The 24,592-nt window shown below is 39.1% G+C and overlaps 1 protein-coding gene across 21 annotated transcripts in view; it reads left to right on the forward strand.

Annotated features, from left to right (window-relative positions):
* The window catches only part of SHLD2 (shieldin complex subunit 2), a 102,198-nt gene that overhangs the window by 57,184 nt on the left and 20,422 nt on the right, over positions 1-24,592 (forward strand). For all 21 annotated transcript variants that reach the window (XM_069572364.1, XM_069572359.1, XM_069572357.1 and 18 more), the window contains 4 exons: positions 3,292-4,821; positions 10,166-10,273; positions 22,471-22,665; positions 22,995-23,129. In XM_069572364.1, coding sequence (XP_069428465.1) covers positions 3,297-4,821; positions 10,166-10,273; positions 22,471-22,665; positions 22,995-23,129 — 1,963 coding nt within the window. In that variant the 5' untranslated portion in view covers positions 3,292-3,296. The remainder of the gene's footprint in view (positions 1-3,291; positions 4,822-10,165; positions 10,274-22,470; positions 22,666-22,994; positions 23,130-24,592) is intronic.

Below are 24,592 nucleotides of genomic sequence, written 5' to 3' on the forward strand. Positions count from 1 at the left end.
TCCCCAACCTTGGGTATGATTAGACTGCTCAACTCTTTCCTAAGTTTGAAAAAATTTTTCTTAAAAACAACAACAGAAGAGAAGGCTCGTATTGCAGGATATTCAGGAGATGTACAAAAGCAGAGAGACTAGAGAATGCTCCGTCAGCCTGCCTGGGCATACGGCCCATCTTGTTAAAGCTGCAACCCCATCCTGCCTCCCCTCCTGGTGTTCCAAGGAAATTAGGGCATGTCACACCGTTTCACATGCGAGTAGTCATTCTGCATCTTTGGCACATAGCCCTTCATATGTAGCCTTAGGTCCCACTAAAAACCCAGTAATCCCTTAATGTTATAAATACCAAAGTTTCGGCTTTTCCAGTTGCCTTATATTTCTACACTTGTGTCTTCAAATCAAAATCTAAATGAGGTCCGCACTTTGTAACTGGTTTCAATCTACAGATTCCCTCTGCTGTCCCTCATAACATCTTCCTGGTTATATTAGTAGTCATTAGTGGCTATTGCCTAGAAAATCCATGACTCCTTAGGGGTCTATCATTCTTCTGGTGGCTGTTTATTAGCAGAATATCACTGTAAAGAGAGACTTCCTCTCATCATGTATTTGGCCATCCTGAGATTCTCTTAGTAAAGAAAAACAGGGTAAAATGTTTTCCTTTTATTCACCAACTGTTTTGAAAGTGTCCTCTGAAGGTGATCACTGAGTGAGTTTGTTTTAGTTGTTTGTGTGAGTTGATGGATACACGCATGTCAGATTTGTTCCAGTCCGTCTCGGTGGTCATCCTGACTGTGTTCAGATTGCCCAGTTTTGGCAGCGGGAGCCTCTTTAAGTTGGCTCCTCAGTTCTTTTGACAGAGTCCTACTAGTCTTCGATTGTTCTCTTGTATGATGAGATGGTGCAGGCTCATCTTGTATATTTCCTGCCCCAAATCTAGAACCAGCCATTTCTCTAAGGAGACTTGGTGTTGCAGCCACCCTCTGCCTATCACATACCAAAATGCCAGTCTCTTAGAAGGAAAGGAAGTGATTATTAGATAGTTTAGGCACAGTGAGCCATTCTTATCAAGGAATAGTGGGAACCCTCCTGAAATCAAAATGCACAAATGCCTGCCAAGGGCCCACATTACAAGCGGGGCTTCTTAAGGGTGGTAGTCTTAGGCTTGGTATGTTAACTCTCTTCTGCACAGGTGCCTGTTAGGGATACCACATCCTCCTGACTCTGACCCCACCTCACACTTCCTCACCATACGCTCCTGCTCACTCTCCTGTGCTAGCTTTTCCTCATCTCCTCAGCTTCTTGCTCAGGGGCCCAGTGCTTGTATCTCAAGTAGAATATGGATAAGAATGCTGGGTAAGGAGTCAGGAATTCAGAAGAGAGACTGATGGAGATAAACATCTGGTGGGCATCAGTGATGGAGATGTACATCGGGTAGTCATTAGCCATCATATCCGATGTACATCTGGAAGTTGTTAGTGATGGAGGCATACATCTGCTAGTTATTAGAAAGAAGGTATTCAGATCCTGAGACTGGATGACAGTTACCTAGGGAGTGAGTCCAGAGAGAGACCCAAGTACTGGGGCCCTGAGCAAGAAGCTGAGGAGATGAGGAGAAGGAGGAAGCAAAGGAGGCTGAGAATGAGCGTATGGTGAGGTGTGTGAGCTGGGATGAGAATCAGGAGGCTGCGGTATTCCGAAAGCCAGATGAAAGGAAGAAAGGGGTGATCAGTGCTGACAGTCTAAGCTGAAAATGGGGAGTTGACTGATTCCAGTATGGAGGTTACTGGAGACCTTGAAATATGTTGTTTCAGCGGAGTCTTTTGGACCAGTGCTTGATAGGAGTGGATTTAAGAGAAGATGGGGTAAGAGGGAATATAGACAGTTCTTTCAGGGAATTTTGCTGTAGAGGTGAGCAGAAAAGCAGTACAGTAAGTGGAGGAGTAGAGAAGCTGAGGATCAACAGCATGAGGAATAGTCACAACGTGTTTGTATGTTGATGGAGATGCTCCAGTAAAGAAAGAAAAATCAAGATGTAGGAGAGAAATGGAGAATTGTTGAAGCCTGGGTAGGAAAGAGGTAATAAGGTCTAATGTCTAAGTGAGGAAGAGATGGCCTTAGAAGCACAAACAGTTTATTCATAGTAATAAAGTGGGCAAAGTATATGGGTACGGTAGAGGTCGGTAGGTATGTTGCTGACAACTTGTAAATGGTCATCAGCTGCACAAGGATAGGGGAGGAGATGCTGAGCTTTAAAGAGTATAAAAGAGTTATCTTGAAAAATGAATGGACAGGGAAAGATAAGGTTTCTGGGTACCACCTTGAGGTTAGTAGTAATGATCTTAAAATGAGACTAGTTTTCATTGGGTACAGTTGTAGAGTGGGTGTGATTGAACCAGGGCTTGAGTTTAGCTGGAGAGGAGAGTAGCAGAATTAAAGAAGTATGGTAGGGAGTGATTATAATGACCCTGGAATCTAAGCATTTTAAGGAGGGAAGTGAAGAATGAGGCTGTAAAAATGACTTATGATCATTGTGTTCAACATAGATCCCACGTGGTCAAAGAGTTGTTGTCATTGTCCATTTAGAGGGAGCAAGTCAAAGACAGGAGAAAGTAGTCAGTGAGTTGAAAGCTTAAATTGAAATTAAGGAAATGTATAGTGAGGTCACTTAGTTGTGTCTGACTTTTTGTGACCCCATGGACTGTAGCCTACCAGGCTCCTCCATCCATGGGATTTTCCAGGCAAGAGTACTGGAGTGGATTGCCATTTCCTTCTCCAGGGGATCTTCCCAACCCAGGGATCGAACCCGGGTCTCCTGCATTGTAGGCATACGCTTTACAGTCTGAGCCACTGTGGCACTTTTAAGGAAATGTATAGTTATTGTTCGGAGAAGGCAATGGCACCCACTCCAGTATTCTTGCCTGGAAAATCCCATGGATGGAGGAGCCTGGAAGGCTGCAGTCCATGGGGTCGCTGAGGGTCGGACACGACTGAGCGACTTTACTTTCACTTTTCACTTTCATGCATCGTGTCCAACTCTGTGCGACCCCATAGACGGCAGCCCACCAGGCTCCTCTGTCCCTGGGATTCTCCAGGAGAGAACGCTGGAGTGGGGTGCATTTCCTTCTCCAGTGCATGCATGCATGCTAAGTCACTTCAGTCATGTCTGACTCTGTGCGACCCTATGGTCAGCAGCCCACCATGCTCCTCTGTCCAGGCTATTATAAGTTAATTTCAATATATAAAAATTTCTGACAAATGCTTATTTTAGATTTTTCTTTTTCTTTTTCTTTTTTTCAGAAACTATGAGTGGAGGATCTCAAGTTCACATTTTTTGGGGTGCTCCAGTCAGTCCACTGGAAATGACAGTCTCACAGGAACCAACTTCTTTAGCGTCCACTGCTGAGACCTGGAAAGAAATTCAGGTTTTGTACAATCACCATTCCTTAAAGCTGAAGGATGAAAAATGCAGGCACAAAAATCTCGAGGACTATCAGGCCCTGAAACCTCTGGGCCTTCCAGATCTTCCTCATGATTGTTTTCCAGCAAATTCTATGAGCAGATCTGTTCACATGAAGGATGACACCACACATTGCATTTCTGAAACACAAACTGTAAAGTCCCAGAAGAGTTACCTCTTGGGAATGAGTGATAGAACCAGCTCCAGTGAGCAAATATGTGGATTCACGGGAGGAGTTCAGCATATTACTGAAGAAGAAAAGTATCAAAAGCTTTCCAGTGAACTTAAGAAAACCGCAGATGAACAGCATGATCAATCAAACATATGTGGTCAGAACATTCCAAAAAATTCCTTTCATTCAGATCATAAGTGTGCAGCTATATTGGATGTGGTCTGTGGTGCTGAACAGACCAACATGCCAGAAGCTGTCCTCCGTGCACCAACACAGCATCACGAAATGCAGAACCAATGTCTGGAGGTCTTTCCCTCCAACACAGTAGACAAACCGAGGCCTGAAGGAACAGTTGGGAAGGTGGCAGGTCTTAAAATATCCACTGATACTGAATTTCTTAGCATAATGACCTCCAGCCAGGTTGCTTTTTTAGCTCAAAGGAAAAATAAAGGGCAGAAGTCTGTAAATAAAGGGACCATAAACATGGAGACTGAACCAGAGGCAAGTTATGGGGAAATCAGAATAACTGAGGATAATTTGATTCGGTCCAAAGATGATTCTGCAGAAGGAAATGAAGATGGACAGAACCAAGCCTGTTCCCTTGAACTTTTTAGTCCTGTTTGTCCTGAAACAAAAAGTAGCCACACTGTCTTAAACGCTGATAAGGATCTTGAAGAAAACATAGGATCTCAAGAACTTTTCAATTTTGATGATAAATTTCAACCAAATGAGATACGCATTGAGTCATGTAACTCAGGAATACTGTGTTCTCAACTAAACACCTTCCACAAAAGTTCTGGTAAGAGAAGTTGGACCTCTGAAGATAAATCAGGCCATCCTCAGGCTCTATCTGAAGTCCCCCACGTAGCTAAGAAAATTAAGTTGTTTTCTAATGAGAGAGATCATACTGTAACAGTGGACCAGAGGAACATGTCTGGATTTAAGGGCATTAAAAAAACCTCATTAATAAAAAACTGTGATTCTGAACGTCAGAAATACAATTGCTTAGTCATGGTGTTATCTCCATGTCACATGAAAGAAATAAATATAAAATCTGGACCAAATTCTGGCTCTAAAGTGCCTTTAGCAACAATTGTGGTAACTGACCAATCAGAAATTAAGAAGAAGGTGTTTCTGTGGAGGACTGCAGCATTCTGGGGACTTACTGTGTTTCTTGGAGATATAATTTTACTCACAGGTAAGGTCATCATGGGAAGTATCTTTCTATTTTACAAAGCTGTTGTTTTTCTCCCCCTCCCACTTTAGTCCTTTAAGGGTTCTTTGCTTACCATTTGCTCCTTAGGGTTCGAGCATGATAGAGTCCCTCAGAGCGCCTGTGTTGGTCTCCGCATCCCTGCCCTGCCGTTTCTGGGTGTTTATCTGGCCTTCTTTGTTCTGTGCCTCCTTCCCCCTGTCCCTCCTGTTCCTCTTCCTCCTTGAGGAGTCTTCTCTGGTTTCTCCTCCTTTCATTCACTATGCTAGCATTCACGTTGTGTCTCATCGGGCTCGCTCTTTATTTTCTTACCGTTTCATTTACGTATGTCTTATTTGTAACCCTTTTCTTTAGCTTTGTTAACAGGACGACATTTCTACTATTCCATGCCTAGTAAAGCTGTGCACACTACATTCTTACTGAGGGAACATGGAATTTCTATTGCATTTTTAAATTATTAAAATTACCAAAGACCCTTGAACTGCACAGGCCCCTTTATGTGTGTGTGGTTTTCAGTAGTGAGCACTCCAGTGCTCCGCCATTGCTGGTTGAATCCATGGATGCAGAAGAGCAAGAGATTCAGAGGGCTGGCTAAAGCAATAGATGGGTCAGCTCTGTGTTATCCAGGGGTCACTGCTGATCACATTTGGAAATATGGAAAGGAGAAACTGCCAATATTATACCAGCCGCATGTAACTGCCAGTGGAGTGTGGGAGTTTTGCCTTCCAGTTACCTTGCCTGTGCTCCTCAATCACGTCTGCATATGGATAATGATGGACATTCACTGGGAACTTAGTCCCTGTTTTAGACGTTACATATCTTTCAACTCATTATGTAACAATTGTATGAGGAGAGCACTGCTTATCTTCCCCATTTTTCAGCTTGAAAATACGGACCCAGGGAAGTGAAGTAACTTACCTGCTGTCAGCCAGCTAGGGGGTGGCAAATCAGGGCTTCACCCAGACTCTAGAATCCCTACTCTCAATATATAGTTGTAATCATGAAAAGCTGGAATCAAGATTGCCAGGAAAAATATCAATAACCTCAGATATCCAGATGACAGCACCCTTATGGCAGAAAGTGAAGAGGAACTAAAGAGCCTCTTGATGAAAGTGAAAGAGGAGAATGAAAAAGTTGGCTTAAAGCTCAACATTAGGAAAACGAAGATCATGGCATCTGGTCCCATCACTTCATGGGAAATAGATGAGGAAACAGTGGAAACAGTGTCAGGCTTTATTTTTTGGGGGCTCCAAAATGACTGCAGATGGTGACTGCAGCCATGCAATTAAAAGACATTTACTCCTTGGAAGGAAAGTTATGACCAACCTAGATAGCATATTCAAAAGCAGAGACATTACTTTGCTGACTAAGGTCCGTCTAGTCAAGGCTATGGTTTTTCCAGTGGCCAGGTATGGATGTGAGAGTTGGACTGTGAAGGAGGCTGAGCGCCGAAGAATTGATGCTTTTGAACTGTGGTGTTGGAGAAGACTCTTGAGAGTCCCTTGGACTGCAAGGAGATCCAACCAGTCCATTCTGAAGGAGATCAGCCCTGGGATTTCTTTGGAAGGAATGATGCTAAAGCTGAAACTTCAGTACTTTGGCCATCTCATGCGAAGAGTTGACTCATTGGAAAAGACTCTGCTGCTGGGAGGGATTGGGGGCAGGAGGAGAAGGGGATGACAGAGGATGAGATGGCTGGGTGGCATCACCAACTCGATGAACTTGAGTTTGAGGAGATTCCAGGAGGGTGATGGACAGGGAGGCCTTGTGTGCTGCGATTCGTGGGGTTGCAAAGAGTCGGACATGACTGAGCGACTGAACTGAACTGAATCATGAAAAATGATTTGTATCCTGCTTTTTCACCTGAAAAGCAAAATCTAACAGTGTGTTGCATGTCCTATATTGATTTACACATAGTGTATTAGAGCAGAGATACCAGTCATCTTAAGAATGCATCCTATACCAGTACAAAGTTGATTAAGCTGTATAACATATGGAAAGAAACAATGTGGTAGGGAAGAGGTGTGGGTCAGCTTTAAAAGCTTAGAAAGAGAAAATATTAAGGCAGTCATTGGTAATTCCTGCCAGATGGTTTGTGGAGGGAGTGAGAACCTTAGCCAGTATACTTTGGTATTTGTGGAACATCGTCAGGTACAGCCTCTACTGGAGAGCTGAGCACAGGTTGTATCAGCTTTGCATAGTCTTGTCCCACGGGTGGTATCTTCTTTGTTGGCAGCTCAAGTCATCCAACTTGCTGTTTCTGATTCAGTGCTTGCCGAGCAGCCCTTTGCTTATGACTCGGCTTCCAAGATGTAAAACTACCTACAAGGTGAGAGCAGGCTGCAGGTGTTTCTTTGGCAGTTTTGTATATTTAAACAAAAAGGTTGTGTTCTGTTGTTTTTGTTTGTTTGTTTGTCTCATTAACTTATTTGAATACAAGCTTGTGCTACAGAGCCGAAATCTATTTTTGGAGTGCTGAAGAAAATGAGGTTCCCAAGACCGTAAAGAGTAGGTTAGACCCTGGACCACAATTACTTTACCAAGGCATTGCTGTCATTGTATGAGCCTCCCAGGAGGCCTGTTCCTAGCAGATGGAAACTCAACCCAACTATCTCTTTTTCCCTAGTGTCCATACAGTTGATAACAAGTAGGTAACATTCTGTGAGGTCACTTTACCAAAGTTTACTCAACCATTTTCCTATTATAGAATGTTTAGATTATTTCTGTGGGCACCAGTTTTTTTTTTTTTTTCCCCGTTTTTATTTATTTATTTTTTAATTTTAAAATCTTTAATTCTTACATGCGTTCCCAAACATGACCCCCCCTCCCACCTCCCTCCCCACAACATCTCTCTGGGTCATCCCCATGCACCAGCCCCAAGCATGCTGCACCCTACGTCAGACATGGACTGGCGATTCAATTCTTACATGATAGTATACATGTTAGAATTCCCATTCTCCCAAATCATCCCACCCTCTCCCTCTCCCTCTGAGTCCAAAAGTCCGTTATACACATCTGTGTGTTTTTTGCTGTCTTGCATACAGGGTCGTCATTGCCATCCTCCTAAATTCCATATATATGTGTTAGTATACTGTATTGGTGTTTTTCTTTCTGGCTTACTTCACTCCAGTTTTTTAAAATGGGTTTTTTTGTTTGTTTGTTTGTTTCTGTTTTGCTTTATTTCCTTAGTTAAAAAAATAGTTAAAAAAATAGTTTACAGATATCTAGTTTCTTTTATTTGTGTGGAACAGATGAAAACTTTGTGGAAAGAGAAATTGGTACTTTTCTATTTTCCAAGTTAGGCAGTGAGATTACATTTACAGAGAAATGTATGAATGAAATCCCACTTTAATTAATAGCATCTAGTTGCAGATGATTATCGCAGAAGGCAATGGCACCCCACTCCAGTACTCTTGCCTGGAAAATCCCATGGACGGAGGAGCCTGGTGGGCTGCAGTCCATGGGGTCGCTAAGAGTCAGGCACGACTGAGCGACTTCCCTTTCACTTTTCACTTTCATGCATTGGAGAAGGAAATGGCAACACACTCCAGTATTCTTGCCTGGAGAATCCCAGGGACAGAAGAGCCTAGTGGGCTGCTGTCTATGGGGTCGCACAGAGTCGGACACGACTGAAGTGACTTAGCAGCAGCAGCAGATGATTATATCTCTATTGGATATCTCATACTACCTACTGATACCCACCCAAAACTGAACAATCCTGTGTAACAGATGGATTCCAAATCACATTCCATTCAGCAATGGATATTTTTCTACTACACTTTAGCCATAGATTGAAAAGATGCTCTAAATATGGTCTGTATAGTCTCTAAGGAGACTAGTGATGAGAGTTAAAAGAGACCTCCCTGGGAAACCAGTACATAAAGAGCAAATAGAAAACCGTATCAGTGAATGGACTGAGAAAGGCGGGGCACGGGCTGAATTCTTAACTCCCTCCATCCGGTCCCCAGTGTTTAACATTTTACCAGTCTGAACGTAGGTTTTACAGTATGGTTTTCTGAAAGTTCTCCTTGAAATTCCTTGTTTGTTCCTTTCTGAAGAGCAGGCATCCCGAAGGTCAGATCCTGAAAAGCCTCGGATGCTGTGCTGGTTGTCCCTGACCAGGCCATGGGGAGCCACTGAGAGTGTTTTTAATCAAGTCAGTGGATCACATTAATGTCCTTGATGAATCATTCGTTAGCGTCATGGGACATGGATTGGAGATAGGAAGGGTACCTGCTTGGAGAGAGAAGAATGTTTGATGCAAAACAGTAGCCGAGGCAGGGCTGCGGGCAGAGTCCAGAGGCGGAGTCAACAGTTGGGTCGAGACAAAGATGGAAAGGAGAAGTAGAAGTTCAGGATGATGTCATGTTCCAATTAAGCGACTTAGCAGCAGCAGCAGCATAGTGCCAACAAATGAGACGGGGCGTACAAGAAGAAAAGCGGATTCGAGCAAGGCTGAGTTTGGGGAGCTAATGGGATATCCAGTCAGGAATGTCAATTAGGCAGTTGTAGATAAAGGGGTAAATGGGTTTGAAGATGAGGAGAGGATCTGGGATATAAATTTGGAAGTAACTACTTGGAAATTATGCATCCTTGTTTTCCTTTGATTATTTTGCTGCCATTAGTGTGTCTTCATACCTCTAACATTTTACACACTGATTATATCCTGCCCGGGATGGATCTGTTTCTGTCTTATACTTAATTTTTGTTCTATCTAGAATTGTTTCTCCCAGTTGGTGTGTTTAGTTCCACTGTTTCTTTTTCCATCTTAGATCATGCAGCTCTCTTTTTTCTGGGAAGTGTTCCTTACCTTCAAAGTATTTCATTTTTAACATCTATAGAAGATAACTATCATTCAGTTTAGGGAAAAGTAATCAAAGTTCTTTAAGAATGCCTTATATTTATCTATGGCTTATAGCAGAGGAAATAAATGCATACTAAATATGTTTTACTCTTCTAGGAACTACTGCTTTGGAACCCTGCGTTGCTTCCTGATCCTGAATGATTTAATTTATCAGAAATATATATTACACATTTGCCTTAAGTGAACAAACCGTTAAAATTTTCTCTATGGAGCAGAGCTTCCATATTGAGATTATTTGAATATACAGAAGAAATTTTGTTATTTTATCTACATACAGACATTCCTAGGTTCAGAGATCAAATTTGCTATTTTATCATTTTATGCCTTTAGAGAGAGCATTTACCCTATTTGGACTTCAGTTACCTGGCATGTGAGAGGCATGCATGGTATTTTGCTATGATGAATACATTAATCCCAGTGTGACAGAATTTTTAGCATGATCAGAACTTTTTTCCCCCTTTCTAGATGTCACTATCCATGAGGATCACTGGATTGGTGAGACAGTACTGCAATCAACATTTACCAGTCAGTTATTAAATCTTGGGAGTTATTCATCTGTCCAGCCCGAAGAATGTAAGACATATTTTAAATTTAAATATAATAATTTCTTAGTATTTAAAGTATATACACATATTGAGAAAAAGTAGAGTTAAAATGGCAATGTTACAAAATATTTTCTAAATGGTTAGCTGAAAGGTATTGGTTTATTTTCAGTAAGAATGAAAATAGAATTTATAAAAATCAACTTGTACAGTATAAATCATATTTATTTTAAGAAATATTGGGGTTCATGATATGTTTTCTTAGAGTCAATGTTGTCGTGATTCTTAACCTTTTAGGGAGTCATAGACCTCTTTGAGAAGCTGTGTGCCGTTTCTTAAGAAAAATAGACTTAAGTAGGGAGATATAAAATTTTGCATATCATTCCAAGTGATTCCATGGACCTCTGAAGTTCTTCCATAGAATTTCTGAGCCCCTGGAATTCTGGAGGTAGTGAAAAGAGGAGGTTGTGTGATGAATACGTGTTTAGTTCTATAAGAAATTGCCAAACTATTTTGCAGAGTGGCTGCACCACTTAAGCTTCCTACCAGCAATGTACCTTGTCGTTTCTCTGCATCCTTGTCAGCATTTGGTATTGTCCGATTGTAAAATTTTAGCCATTCTGATCACTGTGCAGTGATATCTCATTGTGGTGTTAACTTGCATTTCTCTAATGGCACAAGACAGATCTAATAGACAGAATATGACTAGGAAATAAGAGATCTAAACAGTATAGTGAGCCCTGTAGGTCTTATGAATAAGGTGTATCTTACAGGTGTAAACTGACTTCTCCATTCTAATGATGGAAATATGCCTTTTTGTCATGTGTGCACAGTACAGTCAGAAAGATTGATCCCTGCAGGTCATAAAGAAAACGTTAGTAATTTCTATAAACTGGAGTTATTACAAACATACTGGTCAAATGCTATAAAACTTGAATTTATTTCTTTTTAATTTTTTATAATGTTAGTCATTTATTGACTGTGCTGGGCCTTTGTGGCTGCATACGGGCTTCTTTCTAGGTGTGCTGTGCAGGCTGCTTATTGTGGTGGCTTCTCTCATCGTGGAGCACAAGCTCTAGGGCACACAGGATCCAGTAGTTACAGCACGTGGGCTGAGTAGTTGCAGTTCCTGGGCTCTAAGCACAGGCTCAGTAGCTGTGCACAGGCTTAATTGCTCTGCGGCATGAGGGATCCTCCTAAACCAGGGATCGAACCTGTGTCTCCGACATTAGCAGGTGGATTCTTTACCATTGAGCCACCAGGGAAGTCCCCAAACTAGAATTTATTGACAACAGCGGCAGCAGGTCCTATATCTGGAAATTTTATGCCTGCTAAACAAATTTTGAGTGAAAAAGGAAATGCAAACTGATATTACAGAGTTAAAAAATATAATAATGAAAACACTGCATGTCAGAACATCTGGGATGCATTTAAGGAAAATTATCAAAGAAAAATTTATTAGCTGAATTCTTTTTTATCAATAATAATAAAAGAGTAAAAATACATGAATTAAATTCTAAACTCTGATACCTGGCAGAAGGACAACAAAGCAAAGCAGAGAAACAAGGAATGAAATAGTAAAGGTAAAAGCGGTGATTAATGAGAATGGGCATTTTAAAATGATAAATGATTCTAATGATAAAATCTTGTTTCCAAAAAAATAGATGAACCAGCTAGCTAATTTGATCAAGAAAAAAGGGAGACATGCACGTCAGTGTGTTTTGCAGCACTGTCTGTAAAATGGCCAAGACAATGTCCCCTGATAAGAGGAAGGGATAAGGAGCATGTGGTACGTGTGTACAATGGAATATTACGTCCATAAAAATGAATGAAATTATGCCATTTGCAGCAACGTGGATAGACCGAGATTATTGTACTGAATGAAGTAAAGCGGATAGAGAAAGACAACTATATGGTATCACTCATATGTGGAATCTTTAAGTTTTTAAAAAATGATACAAATGAACTAATTTGCAAAAGTGAAACAGACTTACAGATATTGAAAACAAACATGGTCACCAAAGCGGGAATTTAGGGAGAAGGGATAAATCAGGTATGCTTGGGATTAACATACACAGGCTACTATATATGAGATAGACAACCAGCAAGAACCTACTGTACAGCGCAGGAAGCTGTATTCAATATTCTGTGATAACATGTATGAAAAAAGTGTCTGAAAATGAATGAATGTATGTAAATAGAATAGGGAAATACAGATAGCCAAAATTGATCCCATTAGAGAAAGAAAGTTTAAACTCATCAGATTCTATAGAAGAAATAGAGAAAATTACTAAGGAACTGCCATACAAAAGAAGGCCAGGTCTGAAAATAGTTTCACAGGAAATTCTACCCAACCTTCAAAGCCAGATAATTCCAATACTGTATAAATTAGTCCAGAGTATTGAAGGAGAACATTCCCAATTCCTTTTATAAAGCAAATATAACACTAGCACCTAAACCAAATAAAGACATTACAAATAAAAATAGAGACCAGTGTTATATATGATTATTGATGTAAAAAGTCTAAACAGGATTTTAGTAGACAAAATCTAACTCTACATTAGGGAAATAGTGACCAAATGAGATTTATTCTAGAAATGGAAGATTTGTTCAGATCCATGAATATTTCATATTAATATATCATATTAACACATCTGAGAATTTATATGACTATCTCCATAGATGTTGAGAAACGCTTTGACAAAGTTCAACATCTATTTATTATAAAAAGCATTCCAGGAAATCAAAATTGAGGGATACTTTCTCCTATCAATACATACAGTATCAGTATAGTGGTACAACTGCAATATAGTTGATATTATATCAATAATATAGATACACTTAGCCCTGATGCCTGATCTTATTTAATGTGAAACATTAGAGGCATTTCCACAAAGTCAAGAACAAAACGAGAATATCCCTTATCTCTGCTGTTCTTTCCATTTGCTGTTGTTCAGTCACAAGTCATGTCTGATTCTCTGTGACCCCACGAACTACAACATGCCAGCCTTCCCTGTCCTCACTGTCTCCCAAAGTTTGCTCAAATTCATTTCCACTGGGTCAGTGATGCCATCTAACCATCTCATCCTCTGCTACCCTCTTCTCTTTTTGCCTTCAATCTTTCCCAACATCAGGGTCTTTTCCAATTTGTTGGCTCTTCACATTAGGTGGCAAGGGTATTGGAGCTTTAGCTTCAGCATCAGTCCTTCCGATATATATTCAGGGGTGATCTCCTTTAGGGTTGGCTGCTTGGATCTCCTTGCTGTCCAAGGGACTCTCAAGAGTCTTCTCCAGCACCACAGTTCAAAGGCATCAGTTCTTCCGCACTCAGCCTTCTTTGTGGTCCAGCTATCATATTCGTACATAACTACTGGAAAAACCATGGCTTTGACTATGTGGACCTTTTGTGATGCCTCTGATTTGTAATACGCTGTCTAGGTTTGTCACTGGTTTCCTTTCAAGGAGCAAGTGTCTTTTAATTTCATGGCTATAATCACCATCTGCAGTGATTTTGGAGCCCAAGAAAATAAAACCTGTCACTGTTTCTACTTTTTCCCCATCTGTTTGCTGTGAAGTGATGGGATTGGCTGCCATGATCTTAGTTTTTTGAATGTTGAGTTTCAACCCAGCTTTTACACTCTCCTCTTTCAGCCCCATCAAGAGGCTCTTTTAGTTCACCATTATACTAGAGTTATTCACCAATGCAATCAGAAAAGAAGAGGCATTTGAATGGGTAAAGAATAATACAAAAATTACTGTTTAAAAAATCAGTAGCCTTCATATACACAAACACCAAACAGAGGGCATAATGGTAGGAAAATTCTAATTTACAATAGTAATAAAGATGTTTCAGAATAAATTAAACAAGAAATGTGCAAAAACTATATGACTAAAAATTTTAAATACACTGGAAAGAAATGAAGACATGAATAAGTGGAAAGACAACATTCCCTATTACTGGATTAAATAATTCAACATTAAATGATACCAGTTCTTAAGATTATAAATTCAGTGCACTCTCAGTAAAAATGCCAACATGATGCTAACATGCTGCTATATGTAACTTGATACTAACATTCATATGGAAGAGCAGGCATGCAGGAATAGCTAGGGAAACAGTGAAAAAGAAAAACATGAGCGACTAGGCTTATTGAGCATTAAAACCTACGCTAAAGCCCCAGTAATTAAAGCAGGGTGACACTGGCGCAGGAATAGGCAACTAGATCAGTGGCAGAGAATAGGGAGATAAGAATTAGGCTCCTATGTGGAATTTACTGTGTAAGGAAGATGGTATCTGAAACCACTGAGGCAAAGGTTAGCTTTTAAATAAGCGTTGCTAAGGTAACTTGATAGCCACATAGAAAAAGATAAGATTGTATCCACTTTGTAACCAAGTAGGGTAGGGGGTCCCTGGAGAAAGAGTATCAGTATCAGGCATGATTTTCTTGACATAAGAGAGGCCATTTTTGGCCTAAGCCATTTGGTGATCTAAGCCTGGCCGTAATGCTTGTCTTTGAACAGACCTGAGTAATTAATAACCTTTAAGGCAAAAACCAAAAATGACTGTTATTAGGCAAGAGAAGTTAACAATAGCAAAGATAACATATCAGTTGTAAAGATTTCCAGTTCTGTTTCAGAAATAAAGATGAGCCTGAAGTGGTGAGCCACCTGAACAACGGAACCTAAAGGATGATGGTGTTGATGTTTTCAAATCTGGGCTCTGCCTACCTCCCAAAGTCCCTTCATGAATATGCATACACTAGCCCAAACTTCTTCGTGAAAAAGTGAAAGTCACTCATTAATGTCCAACTCTTTGTGACTTCATGGACTATCCATGGAATTCTTCAGGCCAGAATACTGGAGTGGGTGGCTGGAGTGGGTTGGGATCTTTCCAACCCAGGGATTGAACCCAGGTCTCTTGCATTGCAGGTGGATTCTTTACCAGCTGAGCCTCTAGGGAAGCCTGACTATGCATCTACCCTTAGCTTAAAACTTCCCCAATTTTGCTGTTCCAAGAGACACCGCTTTGGGAAACATCCCCAGTATTCTTACTTGCCACAAGGAATAAATCCTTCCTTCTCTCAATCTTTGGATTGGTAGTGTCTTTTGACTTGACACGCACAAAAAGGTGAACCAAATTTTTGGTTAACAAATTCTTATGACAAATAGAAGAATAAACTCCAAATGGATTAAGAATATAAATATAAGAAAACAAAACAATCTAACTACTAGAAGGAAACATAGATGAATTCCTCTCTAATCTTGGTATAGGGAAAGGCTTTCTTACTATAACTCCAAATCCAGAGGCAGTAAAAACAGGAGACTGATACATTTATCTATGGAAAGATACTAAAAACACATAAAGTCAAAAGACAGTTGGCATACTTGGAAGGAATGTTGCAGCATACACCTTAGACAAGATCCTAGTGTTCTAGTATATGGAAAACTCTTAAAAATTAAGCAACAAGGGACCTGATGGGAAAATGGAAAGGAGACATGAGAAATTCAAGTTAAAACTACATAGAGGTGTCATTATTCACCTATAAAAGTGGCAGAAATTAAAAAATAAGACAACACATTCTGTTGGTGAGTCTGTGGGGAGTCTGTGAGTCTAAGTTAACAGGCTCACTTAACCTTGCCGGTGGGAATGTAAATTGCTACCACCCTTGTGGAGGGCTATTTGGCAATACCTAACAGGATTCTATATGTGCTCACCTTTGAGCCCAGCAAGCTTATTTTTAAGAATCTATCCTAAAGATAGAATTACAACAATATGAAAATATCTGTACATCAGAACAAAAAAAATATTCATTGCAGTATTGTTTGTAACTGCAAGGCACTGAAAAAGTGGAAACACTCATATATAGAACAGCTGATTAGATTATAGTACAGTCACATAGTGGAATACTGTGCAGCTGTAAAAAGAAAGTGAAACTATGAACTGATATTAAGTGATTTCTAAGACATACTGTTGTGTGAAAACCAGAAGCCCTCAAGAGCATATGTAGTCTGCTGTTCTTCATCTCAGAAAGAAGGGAGGAATAAGAAAATTTATGTGTAACTCCACAGTCGTGCGACAGAAGTACAGGAAGGGGCTTCCCCTTGGTGGCCCAGTGGTTAAGAATCCACCTTACAATACAGGCGGCACCAGTTTGATCCCTAGTCTGAGAAGATCCCACATGCCCCAGAGTGGCTGAACTTGTGTGCTACGCTCTTCAGCCTTCGCCTGAGAGCCTGGGAGCCCGTGAGCCGGTGAGCTGAGACTGCTGAAGCCCGAGTGTGCTAGAGCCCATGCCCCCCAGGAGAAGTTGCCGCGACGAGAAGCTTTTGCGCTGCAACCAGAGAAAGCCTGTATACAGCAGCAAAGGCCCAGTGCAACCGAAAACAAACAAATACATAAATGGATATTTTTTTTTAATGCAGGAAGGATAAACCAGAAATAACAAGATTGGTTACCTACAGGGAAGGGTTGGGAGAGAGGCAGAAAGAAAGAGGGAATGGAAATAGGGTGACATTGATGAAGGAGTGACGCTTCTTTGAGTATATCTTTTTGTGTGTCTCTGTCTTGTAGAACCAAAGTAATGTTTCATATACCCCCCAAAATAAACAATTACAACCAATTAGAATGTGGAGTGGGAATCCAAAATGGAATGGAAACACCTGCCAATGAACCTCACAGTATTAAACATGAATAAAGTAACCATGCAGAAGGGTAGTGGGGACAAAAGAACAAACCCAAGAAACTGTGGGAAACGGTGTATTGACTGGATTCTGTAAGGCCAAGGGGGAAAAAAGCTGTACATAAGTGCTGTAGTCTAGTAGTAAAAGTGCTTCTCAAGGAGGAATGGGTTAGCAACAGCCTTGTATATGTACTAGAATTGAACAAGTAAATAAATATGTAATAGATAATGAGAATTGGGTTTTCCGTTGTTACAGAAAGAAATTATATATAAAAAAGGGGGACGATTAAAGGGAACCTTTTGGGTTAGAGTCAGAGATATTAGTATAAGTGCATGGTCTTGTGTATATATATATATATATATATATATATATATATACACACACATATACATATATATATATATAAGCAAATAGATACAGGAATACAGAAATATAGATATAAGTGTATGGATGGGCTATTATGCTCAGTACATGAATCTCCTGGTTCTGCCTGCTGAGAGGACACAGCAGCAGTGGCACCTCAGTAGTAATTACCCCACCTCGTGCCCGTCTCTTACTCTGTAAAAGAAATCAGCACTGCTAGAAGTGGTTGATTACAGGCCTGGGGCAAAGAAAATCCGAGAAGAGGCTGGAACTTTCATGGTGTCAGAAAAGGGTTGTTTTGAAAGAACACAAAAGCCAACTTTAAGGACAGCCTATTGGCAAGAACTGAAACAATTTAAGAAAAAAAGAAAAGATAATGTTGGATTATAGCCCTCAGAATAAGATATGTATGGATTCATACTGATATAAATATTTAACTAACTTATAAAACAAGTAAGCAAGTAAATAAATGAGAGAGCTCTTTTTCACAATTCCATGGGATAAATTGGAATTCCAATGAATAAATGTGAGAAGAAAGAAGAAAACAGAGAATTACCATTAGGTAACTACTTCAGTAATAAATATTGCGAACAAGGATCCATTAATAGATGCTAAAATTAGTAGGTGGAAGTTTGGGGGAGATATAGCATTGCATATGTATGCAAAGTATCTCCCCAAGGTAGTTATCAACATACAAGGGGAAAAATAACTTTATAATGAAGAAACTTGGCTGACATCAACTTAACTGGGTGAATCAAGGTAAGTGTTCTCTGTATTAAGGATATTACGAATTCCTTGCTTTGTTGCACTGACAGGGGCACAGCATAATTTTTGTGATATTCCTGCCAAGAATGCATAACCTCATTTCAGTCATGAGTAAACATTGGAGAAACCCAAATGGAGAGACATTCTACAAAGTAACTGATCGATACTCTTCAGAAGTGTCAAGGTCATGAATGACAAGACTGATAACAACTGCAGACTAAAGGAGGATAAGGACAAATAAGAACTAAATGTAACGTAGAATCCTGGATAGGACGCCACACAGAAGATTAGTGGGAAAATCGGTAAAATTTGAGTAAGATTTATAGTTTAGTTAATAACATTAATATTTAGACAGTATTAGTTTCTTGTTTGTGGATAACATGATGGATTATTAGGATTATTATTTATAGATTTACAAAGAATCCTTCCCCTCTTAAAACTACAAGCAGATTAGTAGAAATAATGAGAAAGTTTAGCAAGGTGGCCACGTAAAAGGTTAATACACAAAAGTCAATTGCATTTCTAGAATGGAGTGACTAAGAACTAGTAACAAATAAAGACAAGGCACCATTTACAATATTGTCATGTGAGTTTAACAATTTTGTTGTTAAATGAAACAACGAAAAATTAAAAGACTAAATATATTTTGTTCACTGATTGAAAGATTTAACATTGTGAAGATTTCAGTTCTCCCCAAGTTGATCTGTAATTCAGTAAAAATCCAATCAAAATCCCAGTAAGATTTTCGTGAAATTTGATAGATTATTCTGATAGGGAAAAGAGTAAGTGGTCAAAAGCAGCCTGGGATTTTATTTTATTTTTTTTTTAATTTGGGGATTTCTTTAAAAGATTTAAGTTTAATGTTTTATTATGAACATTTGAAGTTGCTACATCTTGGAAAGCACATTTCCAAGGAGTCAAATGGCTTTTAGAGTTGTTATTCCAGATGTTTTATAGTTGTTAATACAATGGAAGGGTAAAGAATATTTTAAAATAATGAAAATAACATGGAATGTAAGTATTTTTCAAGGGATTTGGGAGAAAGGTGTTGTAGATCTCGTTTTAAGACAACTGGATTCAAGTAAGATTGCTCTAGTTCAGTAATTTCACGAAGATCTAAGGATCCAATTCTGGACGGAGAATATGCCATGGAAACTCTGGGTAGCTTCAGGTTTTTGTAGAATAATGTGAAAAATATTGAGCTAGTTAAATAGCTTTTAGAGGTTATTTCAAATTTGTTTTTCTACTTACATGGGAATTTATATTGCCTTGTTTTTCACAGGTTACACAAGTTAGTAGCTACATAAAGTATGTTCTAAGGCTTCTTTGTATGACTAGTTAACTATTTTGAAAATAGTTAACAGTTGATACTTTGAAAATATTTCAGTTGTTTTTCTTCTGAAAGAAGAAGTCAGTTTTGGTTTTTATTTTTGCAAATTGTTACAACTCATGAGAGGTTACTTCTGATCAGCATACATATAGAATTTTTGTTCTTTTCTCATTATAGTAAGGCACTATAAATTTTACAAATTCAGTCCTGATAATGTGACAGGATATAAATGTATCTTAAATATTACTAAATTAAATATATAAATAAAAGGTTTAACAGTGTTTCCATGAAGTAGACTATTTTATTTTGAATCTAAGTAATCAAATGTTTCTGTACAAATTTTTATGAAGCAAGAATTAGTAAATAATTTGATGTTAGGGAGCGTCCCCTCCCTCCAAATCTCTTATTGCAGATAAAGAATAAAGCCCAGAAAAGTTATGTACAAGTTCAGAAGAGTCATTATTGACAAAGCCAGAATTGACCCCAGCTCTTCTGAGTCCAGATGTGCTGGAAATATTGTGAAAGGGGGATCAGAACGCCTGGTGAATGAACGGGAGCTGGAGAAGGAGATGTTTGGCGTTGGGTTTTGCTATGATGTGCTCGGCCTTGTCTGTACTCTTCCTCTCTTTCTCATTCATCTGGCATGATATCTGTTCTTTTCTTTTATGTCATTATCTTTGCTATGATATCACCATTGTTTTATAAAATTCATTTATGAATTAAGTAACCTTAATTAGAATAGATTTCATGTCAGGTTCTGGAACCTTTAGAACATCTGTTTTTACCCGTCCACTCAGCTATACTAGAAGTCTTGTCCTCTGCAGTCTTCCCTTTACCCTCCGCACCTGTTGTTTTAGACTCTGCCTCTGAGCTGGCTCGCAAGTCTTCAGGCGTTTCTCCTTCACGCAGTCTTGCCTGCTTTCCAGCTCTCATCGTCCGCTGGATGGTCATTAGCCTCCTAACGCGTTCTTCCTGCTTTTGTCAGTGAAATTGATTCCTCTGCATTAAAGCATTCATAAACTTGGATGGGAAGATATTACATCCCTTTTTTTTCCTGCCAGTTTTATGAGATATAATTGACATACAGCACTGTGTAAATTTAAGGTACACAGCATAATACATAACGATTTGAGTTATATGCATCATGAAATGATTATGACAATAAGTTAAGTGAACATCATTTCATATGAATAAGATGATAAAAGATAATAAAATTAAGGAAAGAGAAAAAAAAATTTTTCCTGTGATGAGAACTCTTAGGATTCACACTCTTAATAGTTTTCATATATAACATAGAGCAGTGTTAATATGTTTATCATGTTGTGCATGACACCCCTAGTACTTATTTATCTTATAGCTGAAGCTTTATACCTTTTGGCTGCCTTCATCAATTCCCCCTCACCACACTCCAGCTCTGTTAACCATAATATTATATCTTTATTTTCACTAATTGCCTACTGAAAATTAGCATTTCCTTCCATTATGAATAAGGTGACGACCCACAGTAATATTTTCAATACTTGGGACTTGATCACCGATGGAAAGCACGTATATTTTCATATCACATTATAGTTGTTGGAGGCAACTTGAACACTATTCATCCACATGATACTTTGGCATTCTTTGAAGTCATAGTAGTTGCCGCATACTCTGCCATTTCTTATTATTTCATGTTGTAATGAGGCACATAAGTTATCCTCAGTTTTAAAAATATTTTGATTACTGTGTTTCCGTATAATTGGTTTTACTGTCCTATTTCATTGAATGAATTTTAAAATATTACTCTGTGATAAAAATGTTGTAAAATTAGATAATGGTTATAGCCACACAACTTTGTGAAGTACAAAAAGCAAAAACACTGAAATGTATACTTTAAAAGGGTGAACTTGGGAATTCCCTGGCGGTCCAGTGGTTAGGAATCTGCACTTTTACTGCTGAGGTTCATTCCCTGGATGGTGAACTAAGATCCCACAAGCCGTACAGTGTGGCCAGAAAAAAGAGAAAAAGGGTGAACTTATGTATGTGAATTATATTCCAATAAAGTTGTTATAAAAATATTATTCTGATAATGGGTCCATATGCTTTATCAGAATACCAAAAGCATCTGAGATACATAAAGGATTACTAACCCTTTCTCTTTACCTGGAAACATATTCTTCTTCCCAGTTACTACCTAGAAACCTTTTCTTAGGCATTTTCCCAAAGCACTGCTCAAATGTTTCCTCAATAAAGCAAGCCTCTCCCAGCTCCCCGGGGCAGGTCTTTGGGTGCGCTCTTAGGAATGTGCGCACGTGTTGCTTATATCCTAAGCCCAGTGCTGGCTGTCAGCCTCTAGGCTGGTAATTTCTTCAGCCTTGGGATCATGTGTTTGTATCCCTAGCACGGGGAGTCTAAAATGGTTGTTTTTCTGTGTAGGATTCCGATGGGTGGCTAGAGAGAAGAATGACAGCATTGTAGCCAGTGAATATGGTGAGGGCAGAGGCTTAGAAGTGAGAGAGAATAAAACATGTTCTGGGAAGGCCAGTTAGAAGAGTGTTAGGAGTATTTCAGATGAGAAATGCTAACAGTCTTGAGGAAGAATAGCGGTGGTTGGGATAGTTGAGAAAGATGTGATCAAATCAGATTTCAGGGATTAGGGCACTGGTTGGATACAACAGGGTAACGGAGGAGTCAAAAAAATAATTGATGCATATATATATATATATATATATAGCTGATTCATTTTGTTGTATAGCAGAAACTAACACAACATTGTCAAGCAACTATACCCCAATTTAAAAAAAAAACTAAAATATTAGTCTTGGTTAATTGGTAGAAAAATGATACTGTTAATGAAATAGAGAAGGGAACAGGGCAATTTTTTTTTTTTTTTGCAGATGATAAATAATTCCATTTCCATTGGTTAAAAACATCAAGCTTATTTTGGCATCTAAACTGGTTCAAGGATAAGCTACATGCTTTATAGAAATGAAATCATGTTTGACATTTAATCACACTTTGCAACATAAAATACAGTTCTAAGAAAATGCCATCAAGAAAATATAACGTTTCCCTCTTTTGTATATATGGTCTTTTTTTTTCTTTCCTAGATTCCAGTATGATTAGTAATGTTGTACTTCAAGACTTATTGGCATATGTATCTTCAAAACATTCCTATCTCAGAGATCTTCCTCAGAGGCATCCTCAGAAAATGAGCAGTATAGAATTTATAGAGTTGGAGCAGCTTCAGCCAGACATTCTAGTCCATGCAGTTCTAAGAGTTGTTGATATCACTGTACTAACAGGTAAATATTTGGGGTACTTCATCAATTTTAGGTTATAAAAAAATTAAGATATAACAAGGACCTACTGTATTACACAGGGAACTGTACTCAGTGTTTTATAATAACATATAAGGGAAGAAAACCTGAAGAAGAGTACATATATCACTGTGCTGTGTACCTGAAACTAATGTGATACTTTAGATCAACTGTATTTTGATTAAAAGAAACTTAAGTACAGGACTGTCTTAGTGTACCATTTGGTTATCAGTGGATATTTATCATCAGACAGTAAAGTATGATATCACATGCAGTAGAGTAACGCCAACTAAATATTTCTTTTCCTTTTCCAGAGGCGTTATACAGTTATAGAGGACAGAAGCAGAGGAAAGTTATGTTAACAGTGGAACAGACCCAAGGTCAACATTATGTGCTTGTATTATGGGGTCCTGGAGCAGCCTGGTACCCTCAACTTCAAAGGAAAAAAGGTAAATACACCAAAAAGCATTTAATCTATTTATAGGTGAGTAAATGATTAATGCTTATGAGCCTAAGATGAAGGGACTCTGGAGATCAGACAACGTTTGAAATATAATTGAGCATGATTGAGTATTCTTTTGCAGATTTCTTGTTACAATTTTTTACCTCCTGTAAACAATTCAACGATCTATAACCCTCTATAATTAATGGCAGCAAATTAAAAGGTTTCATTTATTCCCAGGTATACTACTTTACCTTTTTAGTGAAGATTGAAGATCTTACCTTCCTTGGATAATGTTGTTTAAAACTTTAATTCTGGAGATGCTTCTACAATTTTTATTCAGCCAAGGTAGTCTGATAAATAAACTCCTCTCTGGTTATAGGGCAGATGTTAGAGGAGTTGCATTAACTCTTTCAAGTCACAGTGTTACTGTTTAATAAATTACTATGTTCCAGGTTTTTATTCCAGTTGTTTTAAAAGTGTGGGCTATTAAACATCCATAGAACGTTCATGTTTAAAGTATGACCCATGGTTATATTTTTCTTTAGAGCACCAGTTAATCATTTATAAGGTATTAAATTAAATGGAATTGAAACAACAGACTGGTTCCAAATAGGGAAAGGAGTACGTCAAGGCTGTATATTGTCACCCTGGTTATTTAACTTATATGCAGAGTACATCATGAGAAACGTTGGGCTGGATGAAACACAAGCTGGACTCAAGATTGCTGGGAGAAATATCAGTAACCCCAGATATGCAGATGACACCACCCTTATGGCAGAAAGGGAAGAAGAACTAAAGAGCCTCTTGATGAAAGTGAAAGAGGAGAGTGAAAAAGTTGGCTTAAAGCTCAACATTCAGAAAACTAAGATCGTGGCATCCAGTACCGTTCAGTTCAGTTCAGTTCAGTTCAGTTCAGTTCAGTTGCTCAGTCGTGTCCGACTCTTTGCAACCCCATGAATCGCAGCACGCCAGGCCTCCCTGTCCATCACCAACTCCCGGAGTTCACTCAGACTCGTGTGCATCGAGTCCGTGATGCCATCCAGCCATCTCATCCTCTGTCGTCCCCTTCTCCTCCTGCCCCCAATCCCTCCCAGCATCAGAGTCTTTTCCAATGAGTCAGCTCTTCGCATGAGGTGGCCAAAGTACTGGAGCTTCAGCTTTAGCATCACTAGTACCATTACTTCATGGCAAATAGATGGGGAAACAGTGGAAACAGTGACAGACTTTATTTTCTGGAGCTCCAAAATCACTGCACATGGTGACTGCAGCCATGAAATTAAAAAATGCTTGCTCCTTGGAAGAAAAATTATGACCAACCTAGACAGCATATTAAAAAGCAGAGACATTGCTTTGCCAACAAAGGTCCATTTAGCCAAAGCTATGGTTCTTCCAGTGGTCATGTATGGATGTGAGAGTTGGTCTATAAAGCAAGCTGAGAGCCAAAGAATTGGCGGTTTTGATCTGTGG

Source organism: Ovis canadensis, chromosome 25, assembly GCF_042477335.2.
Source record: "Ovis canadensis isolate MfBH-ARS-UI-01 breed Bighorn chromosome 25, ARS-UI_OviCan_v2, whole genome shotgun sequence".
In the NCBI taxonomy this organism is placed as follows: Eukaryota; Metazoa; Chordata; class Mammalia; order Artiodactyla; family Bovidae; genus Ovis; species Ovis canadensis.